Below are 20,974 nucleotides of genomic sequence, written 5' to 3'. Positions count from 1 at the left end.
CATTTAGTGTCCAGGGCCTGGTGCTTCCGGGAATGTTTCTGGTGTGTGCTGCCTGCATACTGCTGCTGTGTTTTGGCTGCTCTATCCTTCAGGCCAGTGGTCTACAGAGGCTCTCCTTGCTTGCAGTGGGCAGTTTTTGGACTTTGGCCAGAGTGTGGTAAGTTTTAACTAAGTGTGTTCTGATCTGTTTATTGAATCAGACCTGATACTACTTCCACAAGTACTGAAGCCTTGCAGAACTCTCTGGTTGGTAGACCTCATATGTGTCGGGTTTGTGCTGATCTTTGGGGAATGGGCCCACTCTGCTGGTACCGGGCGGGTGTTGGTGTAAGCAGGTTAGGCAGCCAGTGTTGGTGCTGTGCTGTTTACTATAGGTGGTTCTGTGCTTATGCTAAGTGGGGGGAGGGAAAGGGAAATGGTACCAGCCAGCTCCTTTGTCCCTGGAGACCCCTCTCCTGCGCTTGCTATGCTTTCAGGGAAGCACTCTCAAGGACAAACAATTTCCCCTTGTTTTTCCCAGGTGTTTTTCATGCTGTCTGCCTCGGGTTGCTTGCCTGCCTAGACAAGTGCAGTGCACTTTGGGCTCTATCCCAGCCAAGCCTGCTGACTTTTGAAACATCAGATTTTAGGGATGTGCTGTGGCAGGGGCCTGTGCTGGTCTTTTGAGGTAGAGTTTCACTGTGCTGGGATAGGTACAGGTTTGACTTAGAAGGGCAGTTGTGCACAGAGCACAGGGATATGGGATTAGGAGCAAAGCAGGCTGAACAGCCAGTGTCCGATTTAGCTGCCCTTAGCAGGTGTCTCTGTGCCTATATGAGGGGCAGGGGAAGGAAATGGCACCTGCCAGCTGTTTTGTCCCCAGAGGCATCTCTCTGAATGCCCCCTCCCACAGATGCCCTCCTAGAAGAACAAATAGTTTCTCCCCCTGTGCCTTAAGTGATCTGTAGATCGTGTCTTCTACCCTGGGGTTGTTTGCCTTCTTTCCAGGTTTATGGCAGTGCATTCAGGGGTCTCTCCCAGCCAAGCCTGCAGACCTTTAAAACTCTGGTCTTTGAGCCCTGCTAACTTGCAAAACTCATGAAAATCAGCCCCTCTCGTTTTCTCAGCCAATGGCTCCAGTGTTCTCCTTGTGTGTATCCCTGTATGCTCCACCCTCTCTTGCCTTGCTCCAGGACCAGGGCTCCCTTCTCTCTGTAGCACCAGCGATTGCTTTCTCCCCCAAACCATGTTTCTGTACTTCCTATCTTTCTTCCTTCCTCGATGTGGCCTCATTTCTCCCTCTATTGTGCAGTGTGTTCTGTCAGTCCTCAGGTCGATTTCTTGGGTATTCAGAATGATTTGATAGTTATCTAGTTGTATTCGAGGGACGAGACAAGCTTAAGGTCCTCCTACTATGCTGTCATCTTAGCTCCCCCACTAGCTATGTTCTCTTTAAATGCAAAAGGAACATTTACAAAAAATTTCATATGCTAGGCCATGAAATAAGTCAACGTAAATTTCAAAGGATTCAAATCATACAGGGTATATTTTCTGAACATAGCAGAATTAAAATTAAAATTAACAAAAACATATCTGGAAAATCAGCAAATATTTAGAGATTACTTCTAGACAACTCAGGTCAAAAAGAAACAGGTGAAATTTGAAGATGTTTTGAACCTAATTAAAATGAAAACACATCAGAATTTATAAAATTAAAGTAGTGGTTAGAAGACATACTGTAGTCTTAAATGCTTATGTTAGAAAAGAACAAGGTTTAAAAACAGTGATCCAACTTTCAACTTAAACTATAGAAAGAACAAAGTAAAACTCAAAGTAAAAGGAAGGAAACAATAAGGAATAGAAATCAAGGAAACAGAAAATAGACAAAGGGGGAAAAATTATACCAATGGCTCATTCTTCTAAGAGATCTAAGAATTGATAAACCCTTATCTAGACTGATGAAAAAAAATACAAATTAACAATATTGGGAATGAAAGAAGGGACATCTCTACAGAGCCTACAGGTAGTAAGAAGCTATTAAAGGATTATTATGAACAACATTACACCAATAAATTTGACAACTTGGTTGAAATTCTCAAATCTCTTGAAACAAATTACAAAACAGACACAAGAGAAAGAATCTCTGACTAGCCCTATATGTTTAACATTTTTTACATTTGTAGCTAAAAATCTTACTGCCAAGAAAACCCTAGAGTTAAATGACTTCAGTGGTAAAATCCATGACACATTTAAGAAAGAAATAATCCCATCTCATACAAGCTGAGAAAATAGAGGAAGAGACAATACTTATAGTTCATTTTAAGAAACATGCAAACCTTATCAAAATCAGACATTAATATTGTTTGGAAAAAAATAGAGAGTATTCCTCATGAACATAGATGTAATATTCTCAACAAAAAATTAGGCTATCAAATCCAGCAATATTTTAAAGTACAGTATGACTAGATAGGATTTATCCCAAGAATGCAAAGTTGGTTTAATATTTAAGTATCAATCAGTGTAATTCATCGTAGGATCATCTTAATAGATGAAGAAAATCATTTGGTTACATTCAGTACCCATTCATGATTTAAGGAAAACCCACAAAATTCAGTGCATTAGGAACAGATGCAAACTTTCTCAACCCAAGGAAATTAAGTATTATGCATTACAGGAGGAAACAAGCTATTAGGTTAAGAACTATTTCTGTATGTGATAAAGGTGTTTATTGGATGAGATAAATAAGATGTGATCACAAGATGATAGAAATATACAGAAACATTTAAAGATGATACAAATATACAGAAACATTTAAAGGAATTTACAGAGAATTATAATTCATGAGTGAATTTAACAATTTCTCGGGGCAAATGGTCAGTCTTCAAAAATCACTGAACAAATGGAAGGGGAAATTTTAAAGTGCATTTTCAATAATATAAAAATACAATTCTTATGGATAAATTTAATGAGAGATATACAGTATCTGTACACTGCAACCTGTAAAACTTGCTGAGGGAAAGGAATCCAAATAAATGAACCAACTTTAAGGATTAGAAGACTTAAAATTAAGAGATAAATTCTCTCCAAATTAAGCAGTAGAGTTAATGCAATACAAATGAAAATACCAGGAGGTGTTTTTGTAAAAATTTACAAACTTATGTGGAAATGCAAGGTACCCAAAAAAGCCAAACCGTCTTGAAAAAGAATAATGTTGGAGAACTTGCACTGCCTAATTTGAAGACTTAACTATATAGCTATAGTAAAATTCAAGCAGTATGATATTCTTATGCATCTTAAGAATGAAATTTAGACTTCATGGTTCTTTGCGTTAGCCAGCATTTTAAAGTTACTTCAATAGCAAGTGTTTTTTAAACTTAAATCTGTACTGGATAATATAGGAGGAGACAAGCAAAATTAGGTGCAGGACCTTTTAAGTATTTGATATATATTGGGTAAGATAAATATGTTTTTACAGAATGAGATTTATCTCCATAAATGTCATTCACAATAAATAAGTGTATATTTAATGTGTTATGCTAGGTAGTTTTTCCCTTCTGTATTTTTGTTTTCATATTTTCCCTAATGACTACATATTAAATTTATAATAGAGCTAATAAACTCGCTTTTAAATTGAGGCTTTTAGAACATAAGATTCGTTTTACAACCAGGTGCTGTAGGAGTTCGAGACAGCTGAATTTTGTTGAATGGACAGGATTTGAGTGTGAGAAAGTGAGAGGACATTACACATGGAAGAAACCTCATTTATTCAGCACCTGAATCTACATGCAGTTATAGCAGTGAATAAAACAGAAATCCAAGCCCTCATGGACCTTATGTTCTAGTCAGGAGAGGCAGATAATAAATATAAATAATAAAAATATATACTATCTTACAGAGTGATAAATGCCAAGAAGTAAAATAAAACAGGAAAGGGACATAGGGAGCAAAGGGTAGAAGACTACAATTACAAATAAGGGTCCCCAGCAAAGGTCTCTATTGAGAAGCAGACAGTTTATTATAAATTAGAGGGCATGAGGGTATTTAGGAGGAAAGTATTTCAGATAGAGGAAACAAGTAAAATATTTGAGGCCAGCACATGTGAGCTGTATTAGAAGAAAAACAGGGAGACTGGTATGGCTGGAGTAGATAGAATAAGTTAATAAAGGAAAATTTGGCAGGGGGAGACAAATGATAGAGCCTTGTAGGCAATTTTAAGAATATTACCTTTTATTTGAAATGATAGGGAAAGACATTGCTGAGATTTTTGAGCAAAGGAGTGACATGTCCTGATTTAGGTTTTAATGATATTATTCTGTGGATGGTTTCAAGGATAAATGAAGGGATGTGAGAGAAGTAAAGAGACCAGTTAGGAGCTCATTGCAGTAATTCAGGCATGAATAATGGTGGCTTAAATCAAGTTGGTAACATTGGAGGTGATAAGAAATAGATTGGTATAAATCTTAAAGGAAACAAGATTTGCTGGCAGATCAGATATGGAGGGGCAGTGTGAAACAAAAAGAGTTGAGAATGACCCAGAGTTTTTGGCTGAACAACTAGAAGGATTCAAATGCCGTTATCTAAGATGGGGGAAAAGGTAAGAAGAATATATTTGGAGGAGATTAATAATTTAGTTTTAGACAGGTTTGATTTAAGATGCATGTTAGATATCCCAAGTATAGTTAGGATGCGATTGGATTTTAAGTTTAGAGTTCAAGAGAAAGAGGTCCAGTCTGGAGATAATAACTTGAGGTTTGCCAGTATATGGATGTATTTAAAGCCATGAGATTGGATGAGATCACTATGGAGTCAAGATATGAAAGAAGAGACCTAAGGACTGAGGCCTGAGTCACTACCTTATTGAGATGGGGGGTGGGGTGCCTGGGTTGTTTAAGCATCTGACTTTAGCTCAGGTAATGATCTGCTCATGAGTTCAAGTCCTGTGCTGGGCTCTGTGCTGACAGCTAGGAGCCTGGAGCCTGCTTTGGATTCTGTGTCTCCCTCTCTCTGCCCCTTTCCTGCTCACACTCTGTCTCTGTCTCTCTCTCAAAAATAAAGTAAACATTAAAAAAAAAAAAAGACATGGGGGAGATGAGAAGGAAACAGCAGGAGACTAAAAAGAAGCCAGTGAGGTAAGAGGAGAACCAGGATAATACGTTGTCAAGGAATCCGAACAAATCATTTCAAAGAGGAAGAAGTGATCTATGTCAAATCCTGTTGATAGTTCATATAAGATGAGGATTGAGAATTGGCCATTAGATTCCTTGGTGACTTGATAATTTTGGAGGAGTGTTGAAGTGAAAGTGTGATTGGAGTAGGTGTAAGAGTGTATGGAAGTTGAGAAATTGGAGACAGCAAGTACTGTATAGGCAGTTGATTTTAGTGAGTTACACTATAGAAATGTAGAGAAAGATGTGCTCACTAAGGGTAAAGTTGGTGTCAAAAGAGTAGTTTTTATTTTTTAAGGGATAATAATATATTTTTATACTAGCAAGAATAATCTGGTAGAGAGTGAGAAACAACAATGCAAGAAAAAAGTGAGTAGAATTGCTGGAGTGATGTACTTGAGAAGGCAGAAGGGGATGGGTTTCAGAGCACAAATGGAGAGTTTGGCTTTTTTTTAAGATCAGCTCTGCGTTGGGAATCACCAAGACCATCCCCAGGCTTGATAATTGTCCAGAAGGATTCATAGGATTCAGCATGTACTTGTACTCATGGTTATGATTTATTACAATGAAAGAATACAAAGCAAAATCAATAAAGAAAAGGTGCATGGGGTGAAGTCCAGAGGAAGCCAGGTACAAGCCTCCAAATGTCCTTAAAGGGGAGTTGCACTGGATCCATTTAATTCATACAGCAATGAATTGTGATGTGTGAAGTGTTGTCTGTGAGAGAAGCTCATGAGAAGTTCAGTGTCCATAGTATTTACTGGGGGCTGGTCATGTAGAGACCCTGTGCCTAGCGTGTACTAAAATCCCAACCAGAAGGACAGCAGGTATGCAGTATAAACTGTATTATTTGCAAAACAGTTTCAGCATAGTGAGCCATTCTTCCATTTAGGAAATTATGGGAAAATCCAGGAATCTAAGGTTCCAGACTGTATCCCAGAGCCAACTTATATGCAGTCCATTATAAGGATAACAGTCTCAGGCTTACTGTGTTAATTCTTTTCTGTAAAAAGCCCAATTTATTCATAGTTATGAGAGAAGGCATAGATGAAGGATTAGTGTGGAGAGTGATAAGCAAAAGTTTGGCAGTGAAACTAAGGATACTATATGGAGACAAAAGATTTTTGTAAAAGCAATACTTATTTTAAAAATAAAATATGTAATTGTCAGTGAATAAATATTTTGGAATGCTGGTTTCTTTTTCAACCCAGGTGCACAATAGAGAAGTAACTTGATAAGATATATCAATATGATGAGGTATCATGTTGTTATGGCAACCATAATTGTTCTGAATTTTTGTGATGTTTTCAGTTTCAAATAAATGATCTGACTTCTATGCTATAAAATCTAATATTTTGGAATAAACCAAATATAATTACACCTTTTACATCCAATGTAACATATGGTAAGACATGATATGGTAGACAAAGAGTTCTGATTTTGGTTCAGAAAACCAAAGCATAGCCATTAAAAATATTAGGCAGGATACAAAATGGTAGCATATACCAATTATAAGTAAATGAAAATATATTTCTGTATCTTATGCAAGTTTATGTAAGTAGTTTAATTTTCTTTTTTCTATAAAATTGCTCATATAGAGAGGTAAGTATTTGGAATTTTTGTTATGATAAGCCTTCATTATGCCTTGGTGATTTTTTTTTTTATAGGGTCAAGAATTTGCTCCAAAAAGTGTGGCAATAATTGGTCACTCTATGGGTGGCCTTGTTGCAAGAGCATTGCTTACATTGAAAAATTTTAAACAAGATCTGATAAATCTTCTTATTACACAAGCTACACCTCATGTTGCTCCTGTGTTGCCATTGGATCGTTTCATAACAGGTAAGTACTATTAGATAAACACTAACTGACCTCCTCATTATTGTTTAGGATTAAACAAATCCTTGCTCCTGCTTTCTTTAGAGTGTGCTGTAGATTTATCCATGTGTGAAGCAGCTCAGTTTCAAATTAACACCTCCATTTCTGAGCATCTTTCTTTGTGACTTTCAGCTTAGGCTAATAATTGGAATTTTTGTTTTCTCTGTCAGTAGCATCTTACTGTGGAGAACATGTATCTTATAATCCCTAGACACTTGGGCTTCAGTTTAGTTACTCTTAGAGATGACTCTGTCTCTTAAAGTATGTTTGTTAAACTTCCTGTGTTTTGTTAACTCTTACAGTATTCTATTCAAAATAAGCTTATATTTTAAGTAAAACAGTAGAAATGCCTTGTTTTAAAATAAATAGGTCACCATGTAAATTTTAAATAAATTTTTAAACATTTAGAATTTGCGATAGAATTCCTAATACTTATTACTATACTTTGCTATATTTTGGGTGTTGTATTAAGGACTTTACATGATGTATTATTATTTCACTTGAGACTTAGAGCAGTCCTGTGAGATAGGTACCATTACTATCTGCATGTTCAAAGAAAAGTCTAGTATTGGGGTGCCTGGGTGGCTCAGTTGGTTGAGAATCTGACTCTTGATTTCGGCTAAGGTCATGATCTCACAGTCAGGAGATTGAGCCCTGTGTCCAGCTCTGTGCTGGGCATGGAGCCTGCTTAGGATTCTCTGTCTCCCTTTCTCTACCTCTCCCCCACTCATGCTTTCTCTCTCAAGGTAAATAAATAAATATTTTTAAAAGATGTGTTATCTTCACTGTTTATTGAAATGTTATATGACAGAAGAAAGTCTTTGAAAAAGAATTCTTTTTTCTGAGCAGTAAATTTATGCCACTTCTTACCTTATCAAAATTTGCATTATCTTAATTGTGATAAAAATGAGAAATACACCTTAGTGACTCCAAACCAAAGTACCCATTTTAACATAACATTGCCAAGGGGTAATTTATTTGCTGGAATATCTGGTGCAACAGTACCTACAGTGAAGTTTAATTTTTTCCCTTATTACATTTAAAACTTTGCTTGTAGAAATCTTTCAGTATAAATTTTTAGTTTTGATGAAGTTGCTTAAATTTGCTTTATTAATTCTAATAATTACAAATGACCTATAGGTTTAGAAAAAAATTCAAAGGCATAGACTAGTCATAATACTTGTCATCACAATTGAGAACTTTTTTATTACATTTTATGTCGATGAGCCATGTATGTTAAGTTAGAATTACTCAGAATACATCTTAAAAAACTCTTTGAGGAAAGAGCTTTCAAAAGAGTCCAATTTTACTGTTTTTGAAGGCTACTGATGATCTGTCTCTGAAAGGTTCAGGCTGAAAGTAATTCTTAAATTTTTTTTTTTTTTCAACGTTTATTTATTTTTGGGACAGAGAGAGACAGAGCATGAATGGGGGAGGGGCAGAGAGAGAGGGAGACACAGAATCAGAAACAGGCTCCAGGCTCTGAGCCATCAGCCCAGAGCCCGACGCGGGGCTTGAACTCACGGACCGCGAGATCGTGACCTGGCTGAAGTCGGACGCTTAACCAACTGCGCCACCCAGGCGCCCCAGGCTGAAAGTAATTCTTAATGTTAGGTGCCTTTCCAGTAATTAGCAACCCTCTTTCTTATTTATTCTGTATTTATTTCATATTTCATTAAGCCAAAATTGGAATGAAAAAACAAAAGTTCTAGGGGTGGTGGATTTTTTTAGGAGGTTTTTAGGAGACCCATATGACCTCCAGAAGTGCATTCCCTGTTTATACTTGATGGAAATACTGCCCTTCAATAGGGGAATGGAAGCTGTGCACTGGGCTCTGCACTTTAGGGGTCCCTGCCCTGGCACTGCCATTCACCACAAGGCGAGGAGTATATAGGCCAAGCAGCTTGGCCTATATTTGCAGCTGTGCCTTTACTTTTGGACCATGATCCAGGTAACCCCACCTCCAGGCTTTTCCATGGCCTGTGTGGGCCTCTTACCTGGATCTGTTCTGAGGGCAGGTATATAAACTTGAGTTGTGGCTAAGGGATGGCTCTGCATGAGGTACAAATAGAGCTTGGGTATCCTTCATCCTTGTAATGCAGGATGAAATTGAGATGGGAAGAGAGGATAGTACAGTGATGGATTAGAGATCTGCTCTTCCTGTGCTGTCATCATCTAGTCTCCATCTCTGAGATGTCCTAGAACTTGTTATTTGAACTTGGTCTTCCAGGTTATTTGGAAGATGTATATTTGTCAAGATAGGCAGAGATAATTGATTTAACAGTTTGTTAGCTGAAATTTTTACTGTTAAATATTTAGACATATATTTAGACATATAGCATGTGTTCCTTGGTCCTCTTGTCCTAGGACCTGCAGATGTTAGGAATGGGTCTGCTTAGTCATATTCTAATTAAATATTGCTGAGATCTTTAATGGGAGAAGTTTGCTGTTCCAAAATGTTTGAAGCCCTCAATAGGATCAAATGCCAGGGTAAAAACACATTAAGTTCTGATAATCAGAAAGGAAAGGAGAACTCCCCTGCCCTGGCCTCAAATCTTTGACACTGTATTGTTTTCATCTTCCATAGATAAAGTGGAAAAATTGCAGATTCTTCCCTTTGAGCTACTTGTTACTTACACTAAATGAGGTTTTTTTTTTGTTTGTTTTAAGTTTATTTATTTATTTTGAGAGAAAGGAGAGGGAAAGAGGACACACAAGTAGGGAGTAGGGGAGGGGCAGAGAGAGAGAGAGAGAGACAGAGAGAGAATCCCAAGCAGGCTCTACCTTGTCAGCACGGACCCCAATGTGAGCCTCAATCTCACAAACCGTGAGATCATGACCTGAGCCAAAATTAAGAGTCACACACTCAACCAACTGAGCCACCCAGGAGCACCCTGAGTAGAACCTTCTTAACCCTTAGAGTTTTCCATAGCAGCATCGAGTCTCAAGACTAAAATGATTGTTGTTGTCCTGATTGTATTTTAATCACTTAAATAGTACTTTGTATAGTGGTAACTGGCCACAGTAGAGAGCTGCTAAGCTCTCATACTGCCATGATTAGGAAGATCTACCATTTTTTTAGCATAGTGAACTTTATCTTTGGTAGAATTTTAGGGGTTTCTCCTTATTACACTGTGTGGCTTATGGTCTAGCAGCATCTTTGTGGGATGTAGAGACCTGTTTTGTGTATGGACTTGACAAAACTAATGAAGTTTGAATATCTTTTTTCTTTACTGAGACCTTAAGTAACTCTTAGTATTTGTACTCTGATTTAATGGGAAAATAGACCATGTATAAAGATACTGACTACTCAAAAATGAGAAATGTGAATAACATTGTTTGTAGGCAATTCAGTATGGCTTAAACAGAAATTCAGTTTAGTATTAGTATCATAGATACTTTATTGTTGCAGGGAATGACTACTAATTTTTAATATGTGTCTTTATTTCCTACCAGATTTTTATATGACTGTAAACAACTATTGGATTCTAAATGCTAGACACATAAATTTAACCACACTTTCTGTAGCTGGAGGATTCCGGGATTACCAAGTTCGTTCAGGACTGACTTTTCTTCCAAAATTAAGCCATCATACCAGTGCCTTATCTGTTGTGGTAATCTTTTTTTAAGATTCTACTGAAATAGTAACAGGATGGATACAATGGGGTATGAAAGGAAAAATATATACTTGCTTGAAAATGACTACTGAGTTGGTGTAGTGCTATGTGTGTGTGGGTGTGTGTGTGCACGTTTGTGTGTGAGAGACAGAATATGAAAGAATGAATATGCTGGGAAGGCAGAGGCATAGTGCTTATGTCCACAGAAAGTGAAAAGGATCTTAGAAAGCTTGTGAAAATTACTTATTTATGAAGGTGACTCGTAAGAATAATTGTTTCTTGTTCAAAATAAGTATCTACTCATTGATGAGTTTTAACCATAAGAATTTGTGGACTGAAGTCCAAGGGCCCCTTGTTACATCTGAGTGGTATGCTATTTATAATGGAAGTCGAATATCAAGCATATCACATACTTATGAGTGTTGAACTTGAATAAAGGTTTACCAATTTTATTATTTTTTTTAACGTTTATTTTTGAGAGAGAGAGAGTGTGAGTAGGGGAGGGGCAGAGAGAGAGGGAAACACAGAATCTGAAACAGAATCCAGGCTCTCAGCTGTCAGCACAGAGCCTTATGCGGGGCCTGAACCCATGAACTGTGAGATCATGACCTGAGCTGAAGTCAGATGCATAACTGACTGAGCCACTCAGGCGCTCTAAGGTTTACCAATTTTAAAATTAAAAAAGTAGCTTTGATAGTATAACAGAACCCTGATTGATTAATTTGCTAATTATTCTCCCCTGCTAGGACATCAAGTATTTGGTCTTTAACTGGGATACATAGCCTCTGTAAAGTGAGTTCAAGTTTTCTTTTAGGATTTATATTATTTCTTATATATTTTACCTTGAAATCTTCAGTTATCATCTTAACTTTTTAACTCTACACAGTGTGTAGATATTGTATGTAGTATGTATACATGTGTATACTACACATCATTTCCAAATATAACTTAATTTCTTTTTTTAAATAATTTTTTTAAGTTTATTTATTTTGAGAGAGTGAGAGAGTGCACTCAGGGCTGGGGCAGAGAGAGGGAGAGAGAATCCCAAGTAGCCTCAGTGCTGTTAGTGTAGAGCCCAATGCAGGGCTCAAACTCATGAACCTTGAATTCATGATCTGAGCTAAAATCAAGAGTCAGACACCTAATCGACTGAGCCACCTAGGTGCCCCATATAACTTAATTTCTAAAAAAATCCATAGAGTTCTTTTTGCTTTTTAAGAGATCGCGCTTTGTTTCATGGTTGTTCTCTTCGTACATAACTCCCTTGCTCAGTTCATCTATTGCCCCACCTTAGGTTACTGTTCGTTTATTGAACAAGTATTACTGAATACTTGCCACACATAAAACAAAAATTATTAAGCCATTTTGTAGTTACCCACCATTTTCTTATTACTGGAGGAGTTGTGATATAACCATATAATAGCTTTGCAACTAAATTGGAAAATCTCTCAGACCTCATTATTAGTATGAATCTTGTTATTTGGTGTTGAATATTTTGGGCAGATATTTGCTTGAAGTCCTCAAAACATGAAATATCAACTCTTTAGTAAAACACAAATATATATATAATTGGATGTCTTATTTCCTAGACTTGGTTGGGGCATGATGCTCTATTGGTGTCCTTTCCTCCAGCTTATCTTTTAAAGAACTTTGGTTTCTTTAAGGGGTGTGTGTGTGTGTGTGTGTGTGTGTGTGTGTGTGTCCGTGTCCCTCTTTTCTGATGCGTTTGATAATTTGTTGTTTGAGGAGCTTGTAATTCTGTATCTCTGATGAAAATATTTTATCTCTTAATGGAATTTTCTCAAAGCTGGTTATTGTCAGAATTTTATTTAGTATTTTAGCCCCTAAATAGTTTATAGTCTTTTATATATCTGCATGTATGTTTACTTTAAAAAACAATTATTAAGAAGTAACAATTTTTTAATGATTATCTCAAGAATAGTTAATTGACATTTACATCCATTGGAACTAGAAAAATTAAGTTAGAGACCTCGATTGTATTAGTAAAGTAGGCTGAAATGCTGTGATACACACTCACACAGAACTGGCACTTAAACACTATACAAGTTTACATTTTACTCCTATAACTGCCCTAAATATGTATTTAAGTTGGTGGATGGTTTTTGAAGGAGTCCCATTAAGGGACCCAGGCTGACAGTAAACAATCCTTTCTTGAATGCAAAGAGAGACACTGTGAAAAATAATAATCAGATTTACTTAATGTTTCCCCATTGTATGTAAGATGCTGTTCACAGGGAAGGAAGTCATTACCTGGTATGAAAAGGAGTCTAGTTCTTGAAGGGGGTACTGTGCCATTGTCAGGAAGTTTTCTTCAAATAGTTATATTTTTTAGGAGCCTTTTCCTATTCTGTCTCTAACTAGTAATACATATCCTAATCTAGGGATTTTTTTCAAAATAGGTAACCTTGGGCCCTACTTGTAAGAGTCTGATTTAATAGTTTTGGAATTGTGGTCAGGCATGTTAATTTTGAAAAATCTCCCCAGGTCTGGGTATTTCTCAAGCACACCTGATTAAAAAGTAACATCTTAGACTTTATCAAAGAATAGTCAGAACTAAAACTACTAAAATAGTTGTGATTTATTAAAGAATCATAAACAGCCTCTTAATAGAGTAATAGAGTTAGACATTAAACTTCAGTAAGGAATCTGTGGATACTTAAATAATTTTTTAAAGGGTAATTTAAGCTTGACTAAGGAGTAATGACAGTGATTTTATGCAGGGACTACCTTAATATTTTTGGATCACCTTTTATAATCATCATTTAAATATGTCTATGCATCATAAAGTAGTGAAACTAATGTTACATGTTTCTAAATATTAGCTTCTGGGAATTTCAAACCTTTTGGAGAATAACAAATGTGCTTTTCTTAAGTTGGATTTTTTTTTCCTGTCCTTTTAGAGTTCAGCAGTGCCTAAGACCTGGGTCTCAACAGACCACCTCTCCATTGTGTGGTAAGTTAATATAACTTATTTTGGTGATTTGTGGTGCTCCTTTTTTCTCATCAGTGCATTGATTTATCCACAAATAATGATATGGGAGAAAGATTGACTAAAGTACCTAGAACTCTAACCTTGGTTTTTGTCTCAGTATGACCAAGGTTCCTTTGGCAGCCTGTAAAATCATTTCTTGAAGAACCAATAGCATCAGTCTCAAGCTAGACTCAAATATCAAAATTTTCGAGTTTGTCATAGTTTAGCAAAATTGAAGGTATTTGCGATAAGACCACTGAGCTCTTGGCCAGTCACCAAACTCAGGAACTTGATTAATGTAGCATTGACTATTCTAGAATAGTACATGGAAAGCCAAGTAGGAGTTAGATTTATCCTTTATAAAAATAGATTACGAGTAAGAAATATGTAGACCCTAGTTATCTTCTCTCTATATGATTTGGCTTAAAGTTTCTTTTTTCACTTTCCTCTGGCTGTGTAGTCTATGGTGTCTGAAAGAAGCACAACAGTTTAGGCATAGAAAGATGGGGCAGATATTGTCTATAGCTGGGGTAGACAAGGAGACTTAGGGAAAACAGAAGGACCCTGATAGTTCCACTGTCAAACATCCAGGAAGATTTAATTTGCTTTATTTTTATGTTTCAACTTTAAGATATATACTTGATAATAATGATTTGTTAAATACTTTTAGAGTTTAGAGCAGTAAAGGAAACCCAGATATTCCATTAAATAATAGAATTGTGCATGTTTGTATCAAAAGTATACTTTTAAAGAACGTTTCATTTGTAACTTTATTCTTTAGGTGTAAGCAATTGCAGTTGACTACAATTCGAGCATTCTTTGATCTTATTGATGCTGATACTAAACAAGTATGTATTTTTAAAATTAAATATTACTTCAGTAAAGTAAAAGCTTTTGTTACAGCAGGGAAGGATTTAATACATTTTTTTTTTACTTTCATAAAAGTAGATGCCTTATGTTATATAACTAATTAGTTTCAAAATAGAAATCTCTTTATTTGTATCCGATAATACTTTGATCACTATGAATAATTAATTGAATGCAGTGAAAATGAAGAAGTGAAAGGATACTTTAAATCTTCCCCCTAATTCTTCACCTTTACTCATTTAAAATTTGATATATATCCTTTTAACTTTAAGGAAAATACTTACTACAAGGTTATCTTTTTTTTTCTTAGTAATATGTTGTAGACTTCATGATCTATCTTACTAGACATTTTTGTTTTAATTTTTTTTTGTTTAAATTTTTTTTAAAAAGCATCTTTACCTTTCTGATAAGAAAAGTCATTCCTATCATTGAATTCATTGAATAACCCACTCTGGCCAAAACTTAAATTATGTACTTCTAGAAGTTGAATCTTTTCTGTAATGAGATTTCACTTATAAACTCTCTAGGCCAGTGATTTACCAAGTTGTTCAATTAGCAGGACACCTGGAAGTCCTAGTGCCCTTTATAGTATTGCTCTTTCATCTCTTTCTTGTCTGCCAGCAGATATATAGTAGTGGGCACCAAGGATTCCAGCAAAATTCAGGGAATGAACTTACATATTTTTCTGTGAATTGGGAACATACTGCTGTTTTTCATCTTAAGCAGCTCTTTTTTTAACCTCAGGTCATCTTGGAGTCTTTCACTGTTTTATAGAAACATGTTTTGAGAACTATGGTTGTGGCTTCTCCTTTTGGAGAAGAAGTTCCTTGTGTATTAGGTAGTTTTCTTCATTATGACAAAGTATTCAGCTCAGATATTTTTGGATTTTTTCTCTTGAAGGCTCCAATTCTTTGAGAGACTAGTATGTGTGGCTGTTTATCAATAGATCTCTAGGTAATGCTTTCCTTATTGTGTTTAGAACTTTGCTCTTTTGCTTTCTCTGTTGGGGGAAGTGGGGGGTAGTGTTTGTGTTTTTTCCTTAACCCTTCAGAAAGCTGCAGAACTACTAGTAGATGAGATGCTTACCTCTCTCCTGAAGAATGCAATAAAAGAGGGACTCCCCCAAAAAGGGAGACCCAGATTGTTGTGTTTTACTACATTTTAAGCCACAAAATACCATATTCAAGTTAGTATATTTATTAAAGTAAATCAGCTTTATAGTATTAACACTGAATTGGTCATGGAACGTAAACATTTTTTAGTTTTCAACCTTGTTTTAATTGTGAGTCTTAACTATGGTCAAACTATGAGTTTGTTTGAGAGAGTGCAACTAGATATAATAATAGAATCCCTTGAAATTGCAAGACCAGGTTGTATTTGGAATGACATTTGGTAGTCTTAGGGAAGAAACCATTTCAGCCCATGAAGAACAATAATAGACAGGTTTAATCCTTAAAAATTGTGCATAGATCTATTTTTTAATTGAAGTATAGTTGACACTGCATAAAACTAAGTTTAATAAATCTTGTTTTCCATTAAGTCCTGAGATGAGAACATATTAATACTAGTATGTAATATGTTATAATTCTGGATAGATAAGTATTTTACAGACACATTTTTAAGAGACAAATGAGAAATTTTTGATAACTAATATTGCTAAGAATCAAAATTTGAAACTGAGTTCTATTTCACAAACTCACTATATATAATAGACTGGACTAAATATTAGACAATTAAAAAGTTAGGATATGATTGCTACCTTTCTTTAGTCCCAAACATGTGGTACGAAGAAATCAGAATTAGAGAATAATTTCTGATGGTTATCATAAAAGACCTAGCTCAGGTGCGCTTCAGTGGGCCAGTCGGTTAAGCATCGTAATTCAGCTCAAGCCATGATCTCACAGTCTGGGAATTCGAGCCCCATGTTGGGCTCTGTGCTGACAGCTCAGAGCCTGGAGCCTGCTTTGTATTCTGTGTCTCCCTCTGTCTCTGCCCCTCCCCAACTCACGCCCTGTCTCTCTCTCTCTCTCTCTCTTTCTCTCTCTCAAAAATAAATAAACATTAAAAAAATTTAAAAAAATAAAAGACATAGCTAAAAACTTATGAATGGATGGATTCCCCAGAGTAAGTAAGGATGGGAGAGTCCTGTCTTAACTAAAATTTTTGTCAAAAAGACCTATTACTTTTAATGTTTGCAAACAGATGTGGCTGCTTAAAAAAAAAAAAGTCAGAATTAGTTTTATATTAGATTGAGTTGATTAAAGTCTTGAGTTTGCATCAATGAAGATAAAATTTCAGTCTCCTCTACTGTAGTTATATGATATCTGAAGAACTATATTCTATTTTATATATTGTATCATAAGGAGGACATTAACAAACTTGAGTTTATCCAGGGAAGGCAGTCAGGGTGGTGAGGGTTTGAAATAATTCTGTGAAAAACAGTTGATGTGTTTGGTTTTTTTTTTTTGTTTTTTTTTTTTTGAAATTGTTTAATCTGTAAAGAAATGTTTCATTGGTCTTCAGTTTCTTGAAGGGCTGGCCTCTAACTTCATATAGCAAAGTAACAAGGAGTCAGATTTGGCAGACCATTCTCCATAAGAATTGTTGAAATCGGGTTGTACTAGCTTCCACAAGAGCAAGTTAGAAATAAATGTTCAAGCAAAAGGTGACTTCCTAAGGGATTGAAAAGATTTATTAGACATGGGTCCTCACTGTCGTTTCTTTTTCATCCTCTCACTATGTTACTGAGAAAATCGCTTACCTGTCAGAGCCTCAGTGCTTAAATTAGAGAATTAAATAGTGGTAGATTCTAAATGGATTTTATACCCAGTACTTTTTTTTTCTTTAAGGGAGAAACTGGTATAAAGTTGTAGATATTTATTGTGCTATGGTATTTTAAAACAGGCAATAAAAAAATCCTATTTTCTGCTCTCATTTTCATTTCATGAAAGAAAGGACATTTAGACACAATGAAAGTAAGTAGGACAAAGTAGAGGAAAGTAGTTTCTAAGGAAGTACAGTTGGCAACTCATATTTTCTCTAATGACCAGTGAATTATTTGTTGTGGGATTGGCACTGGCCTGAGTTTGGAATCAGTGTGTTGGAATCACTAGTCGGGTGGATCTCTTAAGTTCTCATCTGACTCTATACACCTTTGTATATTTTATTCTTAACTGTTACTTAAGAGGTACAGTTGCGTAATGATTAATGTCATGGGTTCTGGAGCCAGACTGCCTGGGTTTGAATCCTGACCCAGACTCTGAATAGGAATGTGACCTTGGGCAAGTTCCTTAATTTCTGTCTGCTTTTGGTTTCTTTGTAAAAATGCAAATGTAAAGGTTATTATCTCCTAGAGCTCTTGCGATGCTTAAATGAGTTATTAACATATTAAGTACTTAGAACAGTGCCTGACCCAGAGTAAATAACTCTTGGTTCTTATTGTTATTATTTGAAGCAAATTTTTATTGAACTATCACAATGGATACAAAAAGATGCAGAATGTATCCTTCTTTCTAGATAACTCAAAATCCCAAGAAGAAATTGTCAGTTTTGAATCACCACTTTATAAGACATCCAGCAAAACACTTTGAGGAAAATCCAGCAATAATTTCTGATTTAACAGGTTGGTGGTAATAACATGTTTTTATTTTAAATTAAGTTTTGATTATTATTTTTAGGTAAATTTATTATTAGCAAAGTCTTTGAAACTTTGGTATTTCAGGTATTATAATTCTGTTATATCTTATTAATTTTTCTGTGATAGTTTCTGATGAGGTTCTTGGTTAAGGAAGGGAAAGAGTAGAAAAAACAATTTATAAGATGTGGCTGATAAAAATTTTGTCCTGAAAATAACGTGACAAGTAGAAAAAACTTAAAGATAGAATTAAATGTCTCTATTCTCCTGACAGTCCCATAAAATAATTAATCTTTACTTAGGTTTTCAGTATCAGTCATTTTTCAGTCTTCTTTTAGTGTAACAGCGTATCTTTTGCTGTTAACATATTACCTGTCATACTCAGTTTGGAAAATGAAATAATTTATTTCCTTTTTATTGATACTTTCTTAGAGTTAAAGACACCAGATAGATTTAAGATGTTTTCCTTGATGTGAATGCTAGTTGCTAATGAGCATATAGATAACATCTTACTGGATTTTTTATTTTAAAATAGCCATTGTTCAGGAAACCCTGTTTTTCAAATCCTGCTGTAATTGAGAAGTAGTTCAAAAAAAGAAGTATATTTCATGAGCATTCAGTAAAAGAAATTGTTTAATGTTTCAAAATTAATTTCCTTTACCTTAGGGACATCTATGTGGGTTCCAGTAAAAGTGTCCAAATGGACCTATGTGGCTTATAATGTAAGTATACCATCAATGGATTTTTTTTACTTTTTTTTCAAAAACATTTTACTATTTATCTTTAAAAGTTAAAGACCCTTTTTTTTTTTAATTTTTTTTTTCAACGTTTATTTATTTTTGGGACAGAGAGAGACAGAGCATGAACGGGGGAGGGGCAGAGAGAGAGGGAGACACAGAATCGGAAACAGGCTCCAGGCTCTGAGCCATCAGCCCAGAGCCCGACGCGGGGCTCGAACTCCCGGACCGCGAGATCGTGACCTGGCTGAAGTCGGACGCTTAACCGACTGCGCCACCCAGGCGCCCCTAAAGACTCTTTTAAAAAGATAACTATATATCATTTTCCCACATTAAAACAATTTAATGAAAATTCCTTAATAATATCTAGTTAGTGTTCAGTTATCCACTTTTATCATAATTGTCAAATTTTTTGTTTCTCAGTTTGTTTAAATGAGAGTACAAGTGTCCACATATTGTCATTTGTTGATATGTCTCTTATTCCTCTTTTAACCTCTCATACTTCCTCTATCCCATTCTTTCCTTGCAGCTTATTTGTTGAAAAAACAAGTCATTCGTCCTCTGGAGTTTCACAGTCTTGATTTTGCTGATTGCATTCCCTTATATGCATTCCCTTATATTCCCCATTGCATGCCATTTATATATTCCTTTGTCTACTCTTCTGGTGACTTAGTTTGTGGATCAGATTCAATTGCTTGATCAGAGTCAGCTTTTGTTTTGGCTACTCTTTTTTTTGTGATGTTAGCAGCTATTGATGAAGAATGCCTAGAGTCATTAATTCATTTAGGGGGATGCAAAAATGGTGGCACTCTAATTTGATTACTTTTTCTTTATTAAGTAGAGCACTGTATTGGGAAATTTCTCATCTAAATTTATCAGAAGTGGAACATAATCACAAAAGGAAAAAATTAAAATTGCCTGTATCTTTGGGTCTTATATTTCTGGTTTTCAGAATAGCTAGTTGGCTCACAAGCCTCCTCCATCAGTAATCATAAATGGTTTGGGGGACTTTTTCTTCTAGTATTATTATGAACTCATACTTCAAACATGTTTGCACTTCCATCTAAACTATTAAAGTCGTTCTGTCTTTGACCAGTGGAAGGCATTTCAAGTTAGGCTTCTGAATCTTTTTGATAAAGCTTTTCTTTAGTTGTCTTTGATAGTTTATTCCCTATCTAGTATGAGAAGATATTTGAGCTCATTTTGCACATTTCCTGGTGCATACTTTGAATCAGCTTTTTCTCTAAGGAGCTCTTAATATTATTTGGTGTCTAAAAACCATAATTTGGTCACTAGAGATGTTTATGGCTAGTGGGTTAGCATTTCTAGGCCTTTTCAGTAGACAGAGTTAAGAAATGTATTTTATCTTGATCATAAGGCCAAAACCTCAACCCAAACAATATTTCCAGGACAAATTCGGGACTACAGGGTACTTGATACCCCTGTCTTATATCTGTCTTACATCTTCCCACTCCTAGAATGTTGGTTCTTAACAATACCAAGAATGATAAAATTAGAATAATTACTCATTGCTTTATCTGGATATTTGAATGATGAATTTATCTACTCTCTTAATAGTTTTATTATGTTTTCCCTTTTTTGTTTTTTAGGAATCTGATAAGATATATTTTACGTTTCCTCTTGCAAATCATAGAAAAATCTACACTCATGTATATTGTCAGAGCACCATGCTGGTAAGATGATTGGCACATTTTATGTAAACTTAAAAGGTTAGGTTTTTAAAGATTTGACTAATATCTAATAGATATCCTCTAGCTATGAGCTATTAATCAAATCTAATAAGTTGAAAAATATTTGTCTGGAACGGAGTTTTGATTAAAAAATATTAATCATTGTTCCTTTGACTGATAATTTACTACGAAATTATACTCTTGGTTCTAGTTTAGGTCTTTCACATTGTTTTTCTGCCTTACTTTCACTGTATTTAGGATGAAGGAATTCAGTTCAATCTCCTTTAATTTTAAAATTCACAGATCTATTTAAGCAAAACTGTTCTGTATGAAGTAAATACTGTTTTCCATTGGCTACCACACTAAAATTGCAGGTTTTTTTATACCAAACATTTTCTAAAATAATAACTTTGTTAC

At 35.4% G+C, this 20,974-nt stretch overlaps 1 protein-coding gene across 2 annotated transcripts in view; it reads left to right on the top strand.

Annotated features, from left to right (window-relative positions):
- PGAP1 (post-GPI attachment to proteins inositol deacylase 1) overlaps window positions 1–20,974 on the top strand; it is an 82,909-nt gene that overhangs the window by 21,586 nt on the left and 40,349 nt on the right. For both annotated transcript variants that reach the window (XM_030326204.1, XM_030326203.1), the window contains exons 4-10: window positions 6,812–6,983; window positions 10,476–10,633; window positions 13,558–13,610; window positions 14,410–14,476; window positions 18,012–18,117; window positions 18,796–18,851; window positions 20,477–20,560. In XM_030326204.1, coding sequence (XP_030182064.1) covers window positions 6,812–6,983; window positions 10,476–10,633; window positions 13,558–13,610; window positions 14,410–14,476; window positions 18,012–18,117; window positions 18,796–18,851; window positions 20,477–20,560 — 696 coding nt within the window. The remainder of the gene's footprint in view (window positions 1–6,811; window positions 6,984–10,475; window positions 10,634–13,557; window positions 13,611–14,409; window positions 14,477–18,011; window positions 18,118–18,795; window positions 18,852–20,476; window positions 20,561–20,974) is intronic.

Source organism: Lynx canadensis, chromosome C1, assembly GCF_007474595.2.
Source record: "Lynx canadensis isolate LIC74 chromosome C1, mLynCan4.pri.v2, whole genome shotgun sequence".
Classification (NCBI taxonomy): domain Eukaryota; kingdom Metazoa; phylum Chordata; class Mammalia; order Carnivora; family Felidae; genus Lynx; species Lynx canadensis.
This window is presented reverse-complemented; position numbering and strand designations above follow the sequence as displayed.